This window comes from Schistocerca serialis, chromosome 1, assembly GCF_023864345.2.
Source record: "Schistocerca serialis cubense isolate TAMUIC-IGC-003099 chromosome 1, iqSchSeri2.2, whole genome shotgun sequence".
In the NCBI taxonomy this organism is placed as follows: domain Eukaryota; kingdom Metazoa; phylum Arthropoda; class Insecta; order Orthoptera; family Acrididae; genus Schistocerca; species Schistocerca serialis.
In genome coordinates, this window is record NC_064638.1 from 1,174,255,578 (window position 1) to 1,174,274,190 (window position 18,613).

General features: G+C 42.7%; 1 protein-coding gene across 1 annotated transcript in view; it reads right to left on the reverse strand.

Annotated features, from left to right (window-relative positions):
- Positions 1-18,233, reverse strand: part of LOC126456289 (mite allergen Der f 3-like) — a 94,163-nt gene extending 75,930 nt beyond the window's left edge. Inside the window, exons 1-2 of the mRNA XM_050092044.1 lie at positions 17,894-18,233; positions 17,296-17,381 (exon numbers count right to left, since the gene is read on the reverse strand). Coding sequence (XP_049948001.1) covers positions 17,296-17,381; positions 17,894-18,233 — 426 coding nt within the window. The remainder of the gene's footprint in view (positions 1-17,295; positions 17,382-17,893) is intronic.
- Between the last annotated feature and the right edge of the window lie 380 nt (positions 18,234-18,613).

Consider the following 18,613-nt stretch of genomic DNA (forward strand, 5'->3'; position numbering starts at 1 on the left):
ATTGCCATCTTCAGATCAATGGATACGTGAACTGCAACACCATATGTGTGGCACCTTGCCATCTGGTCATTGAAAGCATGGAGGTGAACTCACAGAGAAGACACTCCCACGCAACACTAAGTACACTAAAATAAAAGCCATAACCGTATAAGCAAAGCACAGAGTGTAAGTAGGCTGTTTCTGTTTTCTTATTGGTAACGCCATGTAGCGTTCTGTATGAAAATCACTGGCTGTGCTGTGTGCAGTCTGTGGCTAGTTTGCATTGCTGTCTGCCATTGTAGTGTTGGACTGTTGGCTGTTAACAGCGCGTAGCGTTGCGCAGTTGGAGGTGAGCCGCCAGCAGTGGTGGATGTGGGGAGAGAAATGGCGGAGTTTTGATATTTGTAAGACTGGATGTCATGAACTGCTATGTATATTATGATTTTTCAACACTATTAAGGTAAATACAGTCCAGGAAATGGAAAAAAGAACACATTGACACCGGTGTGTCAGACCCACCATACTTGCTCCGGACACTGCGAGAGGGCTGTACAAGCAATGATCACACGCACGGCACAGCGGACACACCAGGAACCGCGGTGTTGGCCGTCGAATGGCGCTAGCTGCGCAGCATTTGTGCACCGCCGCCGTCAGTGTCAGCCAGTTTGCCGTGGCATACGGAGCTCAATCGCAGTCTTTAACACTGGTAGCATGCCGCGACAGCGTGGACGTGAACCGTATGTGCAGTTGACGGACTTTGAGCGAGGGCGTATAGTGGGCATGCGGGAGGCCGGGTGGACGTACCGCCGAATTGCTCAACACGTGGGGCGTGAGGTCTCCACAGTACATCGATGTTGTCGCCAGTAGTCGGCGGAAGGTGCACGTGCCCGTCGACCTGGGATCGGACCGCAGCGACGCACGGATGCACGCAAAGACCGTAGGATCCTACGCAGTGCCGTAGGGGACCGCACCGCCACTTCCCAGCAAATTAGGGACACTGTTGCTCCTGGGGTATCGGCGAGGACCATTCGCAACCGTCTCCATGAAGCTGGGCTACGGTCCCGCACACCGTTAGGCCGTCTTCCGCTCACGCCCCAACATCGTGCAGCCCGCCTCTAGTGGTGTCGCGACAGGCGTGAATGGAGGGACGAATGGAGACGTGTCGTCTTCAGCGATGAGAGTCGCTTCTGCCTTGGTGCCAATGATGGTCGTATGCGTGTTTGGCGCCGTGCAGGTGAGCGCCACAATCAGGACTGCCTACGACCGAGGCACACAGGGCCAACACCCGGCATCATGGTGTGGGGAGCGATCTCCTACACTGGCCGTACACCACTGGTGATCGTCGAGGGGACACTGAATAGTGCACGGTACATCCAAACCGTCATCGAACCCATCGTTCTACCATTCCTAGACCGGCAAGGGAACTTGCTGTTCCAACAGGACAATGCACGTTCGCATGTATCCCGTGCCACCCAACGTGCTCTAGAAGGTGTAAGTCAACTACCCTGGCCAGCAAGATCTCCGGATCTGTCCCCCATTGAGCATGTTTGGGACTGGATGAAGCGTCGTCTCACGCGGTCTGCACGTCCAGCACGAACGCTGGTCCAACTGAGGCGCCAGGTGGAAATGGCATGGCAAGCCGTTCCACAGGACTACATCCAGCATCTCTACGATCGTCTCCATGGGAGAATAGCAGCCTGCATTGCTGCGAGAGGTGGATATACACTGTACTAGTGCCGACATTGTGCATGCTCTGTTGCCTGTGTCTATGTGCCTGTGGTTCTGTCAGTGTGATCATGTGATGTATCCGACCCCAGGAATGTGTCAATAAAGTTTCCTCTTCCTGGGACAATGAATTCACGGTGTTCTTTTTTCCATTTCCAGGAGTGTACATTGTTTGTTCTCTATCAAAATTTTTCATTTCCTAACTATGCATATCCGCAGTTAGTGCCTTCGGTAGTTTGAATCTTTTATTTAGCTGGCAGTAGTGGCGCTCGCTGTATTGCTGTAGCTTGAGTAACGAAGATTTTTGTAAGGTAAGTGATTTGTGAAAGGTATAGATTAATGTTAGTCAGGGCCATTCTTTTGTAGGGATTACTGAAAGTCAGATTGCGTTGCGCTAAAAAAATATTGTGTCAGTTTAAGCACAGTCATGTATAATTTTTCTAAGGGGACGTTTCATATGTCGACCCTTAGCCGAGGATACCTCACTGGAATCTTCTGATTTTTTTCTTGTAGTTTGTGTAATTAGTGTAGCTATTGTTTATTGCTAGCGCGTTATTGTAGAGAGAATCTCCTTTGTAGTTGCAGTCTTTCATTGTTGTTGTGGCATGCATGTAGATTTGCACCAAGTATTTCGCAGCTGCGCTTGCAATTAACTAGATATTATTTTCAGTGCTATGTTAATGTGTTTTCTTATTTTTGCTCTTCAAATCAAAGTTATCGTGTGAAATATTGTGACAATAATGGCGTGTGAAAAACGTGATACTAGGCTCCAAAGTTAACTGAGAAATGACAGTGAAGACAAAAGCAGTGTGTTAGCGCCACCGAGTAATGAATTGTTCAAAGTAGTAATTTAGTAATTGTGCATAGGGAAATGGAGCGGGCTGCAAATAATGGTGTAGACAGTGAAACAATTAGTGAACAGGGAAGCATTATCGATCGATCGGTCGGCAACAGCTTGCCTCAGGAATCCGAAATGACAGGACACAATCTTGCAAATACTGTAGATTCAGGTTTTGCGTCCTCGCCGTTTTCTCAAATAAGTCAAGACACATTTTCTGCTTTTCAAAATGCGAATATTGCCGGTTCAAATGCATTGCCGAAAAGCATAGAGGAACAGATTCCAGACACTAATACATTATTATTGCAATTAATGCAGCAAATGAAACAAAACCAGAGGCAAACACAGCAACAGTTAGACACGATGGAACAAAATCAGAGACAAACACAGCAACAGCTTCAAAAGTTAGACTCATTGGAACAAACTCTTGAACAAACACGTGAAGATTTAACTACTGAGTTACATAACATTGAATCGAAATGTCAAAAAGCCTGTAATGACGTAAAAACACAAATTTGTGAGCATTTTCAACCTATTTTTTCGCGGCATGAAAATGCATTACAGAATCACGAAGCAGCCATAAAAGAACTGCAAATTATTGTTCATGAAAATCATGAGACCTTGCAAGCTAAAATTGACTCAGTTACATCTACCGATACGGTTACGCAACTTGCAAAAACTCAGGAAAACTTAAAGGACACAGTAGATACGATTTCAACACAAATGGACACCCTGAAACTTGGTTCAGAAAAACACACAGAGGAAATAATTTCACTATCGGATAAAGTAGCTGAACTTACAGATCAGTTCACTAACTTATCTACAAAGGTAGATGATGATCTGAATGACACAAGACCTGTAGCCTTCACTGACACTGAAGGGTATGAACAAATTAGAAAATTCAAACAAAATCAAAATCAAATCAATACACAGTACAAAAGAGAAATCCGGGAAGTACAAAATCAGTTGGCACAAGTAATACAAGAATTACATATTTCAGAGGACACTTGTGCTCCAGTGCGGGAAGAGGGACATAGAAATACGGAGCAACCACAAAATAATAACACAGGAAACTTCCGAAATTATGAAAGAAATTGGCAAGGCGCCTTGAATTTTGAGATGAAACCGCCGAAACGAAGTAACAATGAGCGATGTGCGACTCGCCGACACGATGATTTTGACTGTAAGCTGTTCATTACTACACGTAAATTCAAAACATTTAAGAATTCTGACAACGACATTCATCCACAAGCATGCCTTCATCAATTCTCTCATTGTTTTCCTCCCAACTGGTCATTGGAGCACAGGTTAGAATTTATGTGTGGCTATTTAGAGAATGAACCAACTGTAAGAATGCGATCGGTCATTCACGATTGCCACAGTGAAGGAGAATTTTATCATGCCTTCATCTCAGCATATTGGTCTCAAGCTACACAAGACCGAGTGAAACATAGCATCATAGTGATGAAACGTTTTGAACAATCTGAATTTTCCAGTCTTATGAAATATTTTGAAGACATGTTGCATAAGAATCAGTATCTTTCAGACCCATACAGCCCCTCAGAACTCATCTGCATTTGCTTAATCAAATTGCCTGAACATTTACGACATATTATTTTAGCAGGACGTTGCAAAGACGACATTGAAGCTTTTCAGGGACTGTTACAAGAACTGGAAACTGACACTGACAATCGCGGAACGCGAAAACAGGAGCACAACAATTACAGGTCACATCTGTCACAATTCCGCGATGACAGAAATAATACTCGACAAGGTTATTCTTACAATGTAAATCGTGACCAAAACAGACAGCACCCGTATGACAACCACTGGGAGAGTAATAATAGTTACAGAGAAAGATCGCATTTCCGTAGTAATGAATATGACAGAGATTACCATAGAAACAGACAATATGGGAACAAAAACAATTATTATCAAGGGAGACAGAATAACTTCAGACGCAACAGTTCAGCGCGCAGTTACAATTCCGCTAGAAATTCTCCACCACATGACCGACAAACAAGAAACTATGTAAACTACCGACAAAACGACAGACCTGAATTCCATCACAACTGGCGGGATTCAAATAGAGCAGGGCACTCTCGACAATGTGAATTTGTAGAAGTTAAGTCTCCTAATCCCAATAACAACGCACACCAACAAAGAGACAGACAATGTCTCGCACCGCAGGCAGCCACGTACGCAGGCTGGCTCAGGGAAAAATTACATAGATGCTAACCTTGAGAAAAATTTTAGCATTCTTTACCGGTGTACCATATACCACATGATAATTCCACTGAAGCTGAAACTCTGCGTACTAGGAAGAGTAAAGGTTTACACCACATTTCACATGTAAAACCGTTTATTGAAAGATAATCTGCTTTTTAACTTTGCCTTTGCCATAAAACTTTTCACTTCACATTTCTAGTATGGATTGTCAGACTTAGAAACTGTTATCATGCAACAATGTTTGAAGTTAAATATCCAATCAAGAACCAAGAGAACTTATTTAAAAAGAAATTAAAACGAATGCATTGTTATAGTGAACAGACATCACAGTGTTATTGTGTGTGTACATTCTTGCTTGTTAGTTGCATGATTACGTAATGACTATAAGGCTTACATACTTAGAACATATACTGGTACTGCTAATGAGATTTTAATGCAACATTTTGGTTTACTTGAAAATACATTCTGGATTTAAAGTACTTTCAGTGAGATACCAGATGACACAGTGGTTAGTTTATGTGACAGCTACACGATTTTATCACGACGCTACTAATGAGTGACAATTTACAATGTTGCTTTTGCGGTGTTTCTGTTTTATATCTGCACAGTTTTTCTGAATTATTCTGGAAAGTAAAACATGTTTTAGTAGTAACTTTTGTGGTATAGCTACAATGAGACAGCCTTATCCGTAGCACAACAACATGTTACAGCACAGTACTTTCTTCATCACGGCAATAAGTGTAATAACTAAGATATCTATACGCAAAGCATTCCATTTTTGTTTATCATGAGGTAAGCTCATTGGCTTCTGCAGAACGTAGCTTTCGGAGGACAATAACTATGACACTTCCACAGAGATTATGTTGCAACAAGACGCACAGTTTAGCGCTACAGTACACGTATTTGAGTGATTAATTTTACACTTAAAATATTTATTTTTCAAGATTTTTGAATTACAAAGGCTTTCCACGATACATTTCATTCCATTGCTGTAATCTGTAACACCTGAGGGTATAATTACATTAATCCTCAGGGGGTACACGCCTACTTTGTGTACCATGTGTTTGGCAAGCACAAGGAGCCCTAGCTAATATGGTATTTGCTTATACAACTTTACACATCGGTGCCATATTTCTCTAACACATAAATTACACAGCTATCTGATTATTTAACAGAGAAACAAACATTTCTTTACTACATCAGTGACACATGTTTACGCAATTACACAGTTGGGTAACTTCACATTTATGAAATTGTATTTTGTCTGTACTTTGTGAACTGTTCATATTTTTTCGGAAACCATTGTGATACTATGAGGGCGTTGAATGATGTATTTGGTAAGGGAGCATGATTTTAAAGTATGTTTGAGATCGATGACACTTTTGTCGTGAGCAGATAATTTATTTTAGGTTTTGAAATTATTGGAGAAAGCTACGACGATTTTGAGAGTTGACTGAGGTGTTACGATGTTATTATTACGATGACTATGTGTATTATGCTGTTGCGGTATGTTTATGATCAATATGCTGATGCTATATGAGTGATTTGATTATGCTACGTATCTGTTATGATGAAATATTGAACAAGTGTCGACGAATATGTATATGTGTAATAAGGTAAGGAATAATGAGTAGTGGTTAGGGACTCTGGTTTGTGAAAAAGGTTGTTGGAAACCAAGAATCGTACTTTAAGAGTTATGAAATGTATTTAAATGCGTGAATGTATTACAATGCCGACGAAAGTTTTTTGGACACTGTTATATTTATAGGATTTTGTTTCTGCAGATTTGCAACGCAAATTCTCGAACTGTGAAATTTTTGTATGAGACTGTCACTGTAGTGCAAACTGGTGACATAAATATTTCGGTAAGAAAGCCAAGTGACCTTGACGTATTGCATCTTGAGCGGCCAGCTTTGTCAGACGCCTGGAGAAAAAGCCATTAGTGTGTGCCTTTTCAGAGGTACAGGTAAAAAAAAAGGGAGGCCATTATCCTCGCTATTGACATTTCTTTGTAGAAAGCATCGCAAATACGACACACTCAAACTTGAAAACATATGATTACACTGTGGAGCTCTTAATTTATGATATTTACTGAAATGCCTAATGAAATGATGAGAAGCATTTTACATTTATTGTCTTTCTAGTTGAGAGATTCTTTTGGCTTTGGAGACACCATTTGCCTAGTGAATGACGTTTCATGCATTGCTCTATATAGGCTATATATACACTCCTGGAAATGGAAAAAAGAACACATTGACACCGGTGTGTCAGACCCACCATACTTGTTTCGGACACTGCGAGAGGGCTGTACAAGCAATGATCACACGCACGGCACAGCGGACACACCAGGAACCGCGGTGTTGGCCGTCGAATGGCGCTAGCTGCGCAGCATTTGTGCACCGCCGCCGTCAGTGTCAGCCAGTTTGCCGTGGCATACGGAGCTCCATCGCAGTCTTTAACACTGGTAGCATGCCGCGACAGTGTGGACGTGAACCGTATGTGCAGTTGACGGACTTTGAGCGAGGGCATATAGTGGGCATGCGGGAGGCCGGGTGGACGTACCGCCGAATTGCTCAACACGTGGGGCGTGAGGTCTCCACAGTACATCGATGTTGTCGCCAGTGGTCGGCGGAAGGTGCACGTGCCCGTCGACCTGGGACCAGACCGCAGCGACGCACGGATGCACGCCAAGACCGTAGGATCCTACGCAGTGCCGTAGGGGACCGCACCGCCACTTCCCAGCAAATTAGGGACACTGTTGCTCCTGGGGTATCGGCGAGGACCATTCGCACCCGTCTCCATGAAGCTGGGCTACGGTCCCGCACACCGTTAGGCCGTCTTCCGCTCACGCCCCAACATCGTGCAGCCTGCCTCCAGTGGTGTCGCGACAGGCGTGAATGGAGGGACGAATGGAGACGTGTCGTCTTCAGCGATGAGAGTCGCTTCTGCCTTGGTGCCAATGATGGTCGTATGCGTGTTTGGCGCCGTGCAGGTGAGCGCCACAATCAGGACTGCCTACGACCGAGGCACACAGGGCCAACACCCGGCATCATGGTGTGGGGAGCGATCTCCTACACTGGCCGTACACCACTGGTGATCGTCGAGGGGACACTGAATAGTGCACGGTACATCCAAACCGTCATCGAACCCATCGTTCTACCATTCCTAGACCGGCAAGGGAACTTGCTGTTCCAACAGGACAATGCACGTCCGCATGTATCCCGTGCCACCCAACGTGCTCTAGAAGGTGTAAGTCAACTACCCTGGCCAGCAAGATCTCCGGATCTGTCCCCCATTGAGCATGTTTGGGACTGGATGAAGCGTCGTCTCACGCGGTCTGCACGTCCAGCACGAACGCTGGTCCAACTGAGGCGCCAGGTGGAAATAGCATGGCAAGCCGTTCCACAGGACTACATCCAGCATCTCTACGATCGTCTCCATGGGAGAATAGCAGCCTGCATTGCTGCGAAAGGTGGATATACACTGTACTAGTGCCGACATTGTGCATGCTCTGTTGCCTGTGTCTATGTGCCTGTGGTTCTGTCAGTGTGATCATGTGATGTATCTGACCCCAGGAAGGTGTCAATAAAGTTTCCCCTTCCTGGGACAATGAATTCACGGTGTTCTTATTTCAATTTCCAGGAGTGTATTTGCTCATTTCGTTTAATATTTAGTTTCTAGCTGCACTGCAGCATTGGTCATTATAAAATTTAATAGATGTACTAATATCACTATTTTCTGTCTACAGACCCAGGAAAGAATACATTTATGATCTACTTTCTTAGAAAAGAGAGCACAAATAGACATTGCCCTTCACAGGAACTGCATAAATAATTTTTAGACGATTTGGTAACTTGTCTGCTACAGTAACTTATCGTGATGCATCACTCTAGTATTAAGATGTGACATAGGTATTAGACACGGCCATCTTTAGTGTAATACTTTTTCTGATTGAGCTTTGTCATGTTTAGATATAAGTTATTGCATTTGCTGCTGCTGTTTGCCAGGCATAGTGCTACTAAATTTCACTTTGTATTACTCTGTTAAGCTAGTTTTACTACTGATTTATTTTTATTGTTGCTGCACATTGGCTCATATTACTTGTAATGTTGCATTGCTTGGTAATTTAGATTTACTGCAGCTTGCTTTGACAATTTCCATTTTTTTCATTGCTGTTTGTCTTAATTGTTTTATGCTGCTGCATCTAAGCGTCTGAGCTTAGTAGATTTAAGTTAGCTTAAGAGGGGGTAGACTATATAAGAGAATGAGTTGCGATGAATTGGAAGAAATGAAGTGAGAAGTATAGAAAGCAGGTATAGATGGGACTTTTTGGAAATAATGAAGAACGAAGGGAGATCTCCGAGAAGTAAAGAAAGTTTTTTTTGCAAAATACTGCAGTAAAACAAACCCTGTCCTTTCCTTGTGTTATCCCACTATGTGTTTGTGTACCCTTGGGTATATGCGTTCTTCCTGTCTTTATGTGTTTATCTGATGAGAGTTATGTTGTATAATTTTTCTGATAGTATGTTATTTACTTTGTAAAGATGTTTAGACATTATTTGTTCTGTTTTGTTTTAATGCTCATGTGTGAATTGATGTTTCAAAAGTTATTCTCATCTTTTATGTATTTACTTATGTCATAATTCCTGTAACACTGATGTATATGTTTATTTCGATTCTTTTGTAAAGCCCCTATTACTACAAATGTTATCTGTATTGTTATGTTCTTTAATGATGTATTCTGTATCTTTGTAATTGTATTCTTATGTTATAAAATTGTAATGGACACCAGTTCATCAGATTAAGTAACTTGTTAGTTACATTTCACTGCACACGTTTCTGTTGGTCATAGTATATGGACAATATGTGACAAGTAGGGACTGATAGTGTTTGCGCGTGTGTTAATAATTCAGCAAGGGACTGGATAACAGCATTGCTGGTTCAAAGGACAATTCCAGAAACTTTGTGAGTTCACAAATGGTGGTTATGGACTTGCTATATTATCTGCAAGACTCTTCAATGGTGATTGTGCACCTGCACAGTCACAACAGATGGCTGCTGGTCATCTCTACAAGGACTACAGTGGGTCTGCATCTTTGATGACCCACCAATACCATTATTTCTACAAGGACTACAGTGGGTCTGCATCTTTGATGACCCACCAATACCATTATTTCTACAAGGACTGCAGTGGGTCTGCACCTCTGATGGCTCACCAATACCGTAATCTCTACCAGGACTACAGTGGGTCTGCTCTGTGATGACCTACCTACCAATATTCTTCAAAACGTCGAATGACTCTGCTGTGGGTTTACTCTGTTGTGGCCCATTACCTGTCAGCATGTCAAGAGTCAGCACTGTCTTTTTGTTGGAAGGACAACACTACTTCTTCAAGTCTGCATGCAAATCCACTACTTCCGTGTGCATTGTCTTTTACTGCTCAGACTTTGAGAAAAGAAACGGCAGTTTTACTGTGATGAATGATCAGGACTGTCTTTATGGACTGTGAGAAAATTTTAGCATTTGACCAACATTGTATCAATAAGTGTGTGCATTTGATTTCTTTGTTACTGTAATTGTGAAAAAAATTTTAACAAACATGTATTGGCCAGTGCCCAAAACAATTTGTAAAATTTTTTGTGGGGAGCATGGGGGCTATGTAAGTAAGCTGTTTCTGTTTTCTTATTGGTAACGCCACGTAGCGCTCTGTATGAAAATCACTGGCTGTGCTGTGTGCAGTCTGTGGCTAGTTTGCATTGTTGTCTGCCATTGTAGTGTTGGGCTGTTGGCTGTTAACAGCGCGTAGCGTTGCGCAGTTGGAGGTGAGCCGCCAGCAGTGGTGGATGTGGGGAGAGAAATGGCGGAGTTTTGAAATTTGTAGGACTGGATGTCATGAACTGCTATGTACATTATGATATCTCAACACTATTAAGGTAAATACATTGTTTGTTCTCTATCAAAATTTTTCATTTGCTAACTATGCATATCAGTAGTTAGTGCCTTTGGTAGTTTGAATCTTTTATTTAGCTGGCAGTAGTGGCGCTCGCTGTATTGCTGTAGCTTGAGTAACGAAGATTTTTGTGAGGTAAGTGATTTGTGAAACGTATAGGTTAATGTTAGTCAGGGCCATTCTTTTGTAGGGATTACTTAAAGTCAGATTGCGTTGCGCTAAAAAAATATTGTGTGTCAGTTTAAGCACAGTCATGTATAATTTTTCTAAGGGGACGTTTCAAGAGGTGTCAAATACATCAGGTAGAACACATCCACTGCTGTCAGATGCGTGTATGTTGATAACCTACAGCTCTGGACGTCGTTTGCGGCTATTCGTTCACCTCGTTAACTCCGCTGTCCTTGAGAAGAAGAACCACCTGTTTCCTCCAGCAGTCACTGTGTCACAACAGGTGTGACTGAACAAAATTGTGTTCTGCCTATGTCGAAAAGGATAGATAAATTTTAGTTGGTTATTTATTTTCCCATCACTTCTCATTTTCTGCCACTTCAGCGTTCGATCAGTTACCATACTGAAGAACCGTATTACCATCTTCAGCAGTGAAACAATATCGGCAGACCAAATTCAGTATTTGCGTCTTCTCTCTGTCATATTCCGTTTCAGTAGCAGAATGGTCATGGAGCGGGTGAGTATAGGATTTCGATCCGCTTGCTGATTTTACTTATGATCAAAATTTCTTACCATTTTATATTTGATCAGCTGACATTTTTTTTTTTTTTCGAATTCACTGAATGCCTCTTGCACTGCTGTCCTTACGCTCATTGTGACTTCATTCAAACGCTGTTTGCCAACTGTACTTTTCGTTTAAGTCTGACTTGAAGCGTAAACTATAGAACCACTATATATCTTTTGTTTCCCGTGCATATTACGTTGGCATGTACTTGTCTAAGACGAATTGTACAATGCTTCTGAATTGAATCCATTTTTGCTACATATCTTCATCCTCACAATGAGTGCTGAAAATTTGACTAAGAGCACTCGGGTAATCTGCTGCTTGCTCCCTACTAATCTTGTCAACCAAAAATATTGTTCTGCCTTTCTTGACATTTCTTATAACACATATAGTAACTGATGCTATCACAGCCTTATGATCACTGATGCCCTCCTTTACGTTAAAGGATTCGAAAAGCTGTCTTGACGTATCTTTTCTCTACCTGCTCGAAGTTATTTTCGGACAAGAGATTTTGAACAATCTCAGAAAAATCTCTTTCTCTGGCACCAGTTTTAGTCACATGATTCTGCATTTTTGCAATTGGCTCCTGAAGCCGGCCTTCCCTCGACCTTCCATGAAGCGTAAAGCGTGCTTCTGGTTTGTTTGTATGACTGGGGTTTGCATTTGTTTCCTCCTGCTATAAAGAAATTTGGAATGGAAGGAAGGCAACATCTTAAATTCGTTGGTGGCTCAAAGCGTAATCCTCTCGAATAACACTAATGGCGTTCCTGCATTTAACGTAACACGAAATTTAAAGGAATGAATACTGATTCTCATTTCAAGTGGTGTGAACATACAAAAGTAATTGTAAACAGAATGCTATGAGCATGTTATGCCCCCACAGTCCTGTCATCAGCGTGTATCAGCCATAGTTCTTTAATAAGATGCTAATCATATACAGGGTGTTACAAAAAGGTACGGCCAAAATTTCAGGAAACATTCCTCACACACAAAGAAAGAAAATATGTTATGTGGACATGTGTCCGGAAACGCTTACTTTCCATGTTAGAGCACATTTTATTACTTCTCTTCAAATCACATTAATCATGGAATGGAAACACATAGCAACAGAACGTACCAGCGTGACTTCAAACACTTTGTTACAGGAAATGTTCAAAATGTCCTCCGTTAGCGAGGATACATGCATCCACTCTCCGTCGCATGGAATCCCTGATGCGCTGATGCAGCCCTGGAGAATGGCGTATTGTATCGCAGCCGTCCACAATACGAGCACGAAGAGTCTCTACATTTGGTACCGGGGTTGCGTAAACAAGAGCTTTCAAATGCCCCCATAAATGAAAGTCAAGAGGGTTGAGGTCAGGAGGGCGTGGAGGCCATGGAATTGGTCCGCCTCTACCAATCCATCGGTCACCGAATCTGTTGTTGAGAAGCGTACGAACACTTCGACTGAAATGAGCAGGAGCTCCATCGTGCATGAACCACATGTTGTGTCGTACTTGTAAAGGCACATGTTCTAGCAGCACAGGTAGAGTATCCCGTATGAAATCATGATAACGTGCTCCATTGAGCGTAGGTGGAAGAACATGGGGCCCAATCAAGACATCACCAACAATGCCTGCCCAAACGTTCACAGAAAATCTGTGATGATGACGTGATTGCACAATTGCGTGCGGATTCTCGTCAGCCCACACATGTTGATTGTGAAAATTTACAATTTGATCACGTTGGAATGAAGCCTCATCCGTAAAGAGAACATTTGCACTGAAATGAGGATTGACACATTGTTGGATGAACCATTCGCAGAAGTGTACCCGTGGAGGACAATCAGCTGCTGATAGTGCCTGCACACACTGTACATGGTACGGAAACAACTGGTTCTCCCGTAGCACTCTCCATACAGTGACGTGGTCAACGTTACCTTGTACAGCAGCAACTTCTCTGACGCTGACATTAGGGTTATCGTCAACTGCACGAAGAATTGCCTCGTCCATTGCAGGTGTCCTCGTCGTTCTAGGTCTTCCCCAGTCGCGAGTCATAGGCTGGAATGTTCCGTGTTCCCTAAGACGCCGATCAATTGCTTCGAACGTCTTCCTGTCGGGACACCTTCCTTCTGGAAATCTGTCTCGATACAAAGGTACCGCGCCACGGCTGTTGCCCCGGGCTAATCCATACATCAAATGGGCATCTGCCAACTCCACATTTGTAAACATTGCATTGACTGCAAAACCACGTTCGTGATGAACACTAACCTATTGATGCTATGTACTGATGTGCTTGATGCTAATACTGTAGAGCAATGTTTCGCATGTCAACACAAGCACCGAAGTCAACATTACCTTCCTTCAATTGGGCCAACTGGCGGTGAATCGAGGAAGTACAGCACATACTGACGAAACTAAAATGAGCTCTAACATGGAAATTAAGCGTTTCCGGACACATGTCCTCATAACATATTTTCTTTATTTGTGTGTGAGGAATGTTTCCTGAAAGTTTGGCCGTACCTTTTTGTAACACCCTGTATACACTCAGTTCTTAGGTATGGAATTCTTTCCTGTGAAACAAACGCACAAAATATGAACACAGTTTCGAAACTACGGAAAGGCGCCATAAGAATAATAACCAGAAATGGTAGTCGAGCTCGTAGAGATCTAGAACGAGATTTTCACTTTACAGTGTAGTAGCCCGCATCTCGTGGTCGTGCGGTAGCGTTCTCGCTTCCCACGCCCGGGTTCCCGGCTTCGATTCCTGGCGGGGTCAGGGATTTTCTCTGCCTCGTGATGGCTGGGTGTTGTGTGCTGTCCTTAGGTTAGTTAGGTTTAAGTAGTTCTAAGTTCTAGGGGACTGATGACCATAGATGTTAAGTCCCATAGTGCTCAGAGCCATTTGAACCAGTGGAGTGTGCGCTGACATGAAATTCCTTGACAGAGTAAAACAGTGTTCAGAACCGAGACTCGATTCGGGACCTTTACCTTTCGCAGGCCAGTGCTCTTCCAAGCTGTGAGGACGGGGTGTGAGTCATGCTTGGGCAGCTCAGATGGTAGAGCACTTGCCCACCAAGAAAGAATAAACAAATAAACACAAAATTCAAAATAGCATTATCCACCAAGGAATAAAAATGTACGATAAATAGCCTACGGATATTAAAACGACTACTAGAACAAACTTATTTTAAAAGGCCGTTAAAACATACCCATTAAGTATCATGTTCTATACATTGATGTATTACTCAGATAACATTAAGCATACATTTGATAAAAATGTAACACAACAATTTCACATAACACTTTCTGACCATTTTTTCCTTATTTTTTTATTTTCTACAAAAAATTACTCCTAAAGCTATGCAATGTGTAATATTGACTTCTTACCCTCTTTTTGAGCTCAACATCTAACTCGTTTTAGAGGAATGCTGTCACAGTTATCGAGGATAGGAATTGGGAAGCTGCCGCACGCAACATGGAAAACAAATATTGTCCATATGGTCCTGACATCTGCTGACTGTGTGTGTGAGTGTGTATGTGTGTGTGTGTGTGTGGGGGGGGGGGGTGCGAATGTGTGTGTGTGTGTGTGTGTGTGTGTGTGTGTGTGTGTGTGTGCGTGTGTGTAGGTGGGTGGGTGGGTGTGCGTGTGTGTCTGCGCGTCTGTGTGTGTATTGTGAAATAATGTGTGTGCAGTATGTATGATGAGCAGTCACTGGAACTGAGGAATGAATGAACAGTGCAGCATAAGCCTTTTACATTATTAAATAACTTCTTGGTAAAACAGTATTGTGCACTAGGGATAAACCAAATGGGGTAGCCATTGTTTTAACAGACTAGCCTTGCGTTCTCCAATCCGACCATCCTGATTTGAAATTACTTAATGGAAATGCTGGAAGGGTTCATACTATATGTCCCATCCTTGTCATACTAGACCCGTTAAGTATGTAAATGACTATATATATAAATTCTAATAATTTCGTCGTTCTTCATTTCTAATACTCAAACATACCCGGTATCCTTGTAAAAGTGATCTACAGATAAATAAATCTCCATCAATAGTTCCAAACAGCCCTTGGGGGACGAAAAGAAAAATAATTGTTATTTTATATTTTTTTTGAAAAATGTCGAAAAAGTGAATATTTTGGTGGACCACTTAACAACAGAATCAGGGACTGATTACACTATTATAATAACAAACGTTGAGCATTAAATACCTGAATAAGTGCAGCATATTGATATATTTGAGATCTTTCGGAAGAAACATTATCGTTTCTATGCATTTTTATAGTCGCGATGTAGTCATACCCGGAACAACACTAAGGGACCAGAAGATTTATAGACTTTAAAAGAAATGCAACACTACACAATTAAAAAAAAGAGTTGGTTCAAATGGTTCAAATGGCTCTGAGCACTATGAGACTTAACAGCTGTGGTTATCAGTCCCCTAGAACTTAGAACTACTTAAACCTAACTAACCTAAGGACATCACACACATCCATGCCCGAGGCAGGATTCGAACCTGCGACCGTAGCAGTCGCACGGTTCCGGACTGCGCGCCTAGAACCGCGAGACCACCGCGGCCGGCAAAAAAGAGTTGGTTCAGAAATAATAGGAAAACGATGATGTTCCTTCTGCCTCATGCTGCGTTCGGCCCATCCACGTGATCGTAATTTCTGGTGATGAACTAACACAAAATAATTATCATTCAAGTAAATAAGGAGATGGAAATCATCAAGGTTAATTTACTAAAATAAGCACACTTATCTTTAACACACTTTTTTTTACTGCTATGTACCTTTTCATATTAAATTACAATAGATGACCATTGTGGTTAAATACTTTATACATAACAGTCAAAATGTCCTCTTGATGCTGTCTGTTCGTAATCAATTACAAGAAACTACATGTTTTCTGATTGGAAAAATAACAATTAGCATATTCACTCAATATTTTGACATGAAATATAAAATACCGTTGCGGAACGGAGTAAGTCCACGTCCGCCTTTCATGGAATACAAACAGTAAAAGATGAGGCACCCAATGCCTCATTTGTCTTGAAACAACAGAATTCTTTTTTATATCATTAATCGATACATGTACATAGAGATTTACAGGCACCGCGCAAGAACGGCAAAGATAAAGAATAATAGATTCTGTCGCTGCTATGCGATGGTTCATTTCTTTTCAATTGTTCGATAACTTTAGGCCATCAGGCGTGTACTATTGAGCATATATTAATGTTTGTTAGGCGAAAATTACTAATATTACTAGCCTCCATGAGATTCTGCCAAGTAGATGATACACTCTCGACACTCTAACAGTGAATCACTCTACACAATTTCTCAATTCCTCGCCTATTTATTCCACACTTCTAACTCTCCCCAGGATGCACACAGCTGCCAGACCTATAAGAAAAACGTCTAGAAGTAACAGAAACTCTCTCTGAGTCCCTACACAGTATGCAAGAAACTTCTATTAGAAGGTAAAATCCCAGGCCTTTGAATTCACTCTTATCAAGTTTCGACCGTCTTGGATACCGATCTTTGTCAATGATTTCTATGTTTTTGCTGCATATATTCAGTTTCCATTGTCAGATTATATCAACAATGCGACCGATATTGAAGTTGCTAAAAGGTTTTGGTAAAAGATGTATAGATACAGGTACCTGGAGTATTTCTTTCTGAGTGAAGGAGAGATTCGACAGTGGATGGCGTGTAACTGGGGAGCTGTATGGTAGCAAAGTAATTAGCAATAGCGAAGATTTATTTTGCAATAATCGGCACCATATGGACTTGCTACTTTTAGCGCTCGTGTTTTACACTGTCAAGCAGATTGCTGGTTTTTAGGTATCAGTACTCACCTGATAAGGGAACTCCCCAGGTGCCGCTTCGACGCCATTCACAATGCGTCCCTGTAGTGCCGACACCTTCTGCTGCACTGTGCCACCTGCAATGAGACGTACATTTGCCATATGCAGTTCATAGAATGAACGTTTGGGCACTACTGATAATCAGAGGCCCGTGGTCATTACTAAGAAGGAATATTTATTCTGTATTATATGAACTTCCAATTTTGCCCTGATAACTACACTACAGAGACAAAGAAACGGTTACACCTGCCTAATATCGTGTAGGGCCACCGCGAGCACACAGAAGTGAAGCAACACGACGTGTCATGGACTCGACTAATGTCTGAAGTAGTGCTGGAGGGAATTGACATCATGAATCCTGCAGGGCTTTCCATAAATCCGTAAGAGTACAAGGGGGTGGAGATCTCTTCTCAACAGCACATTGCAAGGCATCCCAGATATGCTGATTAACGTTCATGTTTGGGGAGTTTGCTGCTCATCGGAAGTGTTTAAACTCAGGAGAGTGTTCGTGGAGCCACTCTGCGGCTTCCCTGCCATACTGGCACAAAAATCAAGCCACACAATGATGTGTGTGTATGTGAGCTAGCACCACCGGGGGTCGTCTTGTCATCAGATACCAATGCCAAGCACTGAGTGCACATTGCCGACATTGTCCAAATGTACAGGCAAGCCGTGCACGGTCGACATGGTACACCACCACTGAGAGGCTCTCTGCCGTACTGCCTGCCCCTGAGCCACGCTGTTTGCTGCCGATCAGGTGCGCGACCCATCAGCTGTCTAGTATCATACAGCCCTTGCCCTGGGTTTACTGCCACGTTGTAACCTGCAGCCTTGCGGCCCGCCTGCAGCTGGTCCACCTGAGGGCCCTGGCTTCGACCCTTTGACGTGTCTACCTCACCGCCAGTGTTACTAGCTGTCTTCCAGTCCATTCCGTCTTCACATGGGTGCCATGCGAGTCTGACCCCAGCTGCGACCTTGACCGCCGTGTCACATAGCGCCACGTGCTGTCTCATCAACATACAACTAATTACTTTGCATTACTACAATTGATCCAGCAACAGGAACCTGCACTAGGGCGAATCTATTATACTTGGGCCGAACGTCCCTACGAACATGCCTGCACAGGCCTGACTCAAGCCAGACGTGTTAGACGCAGCCTTCATCAAGGGCATCACATGCACACTCAAGCTTACGGTTGAAAACTATCTGGACTCGGACCACATGCCTGTAATACTTCACATGTAAGAAACACTACGGGACACAGAAGCATGCAGGGTACTGAACTACAAGTGCACGAATTGGACCCTGT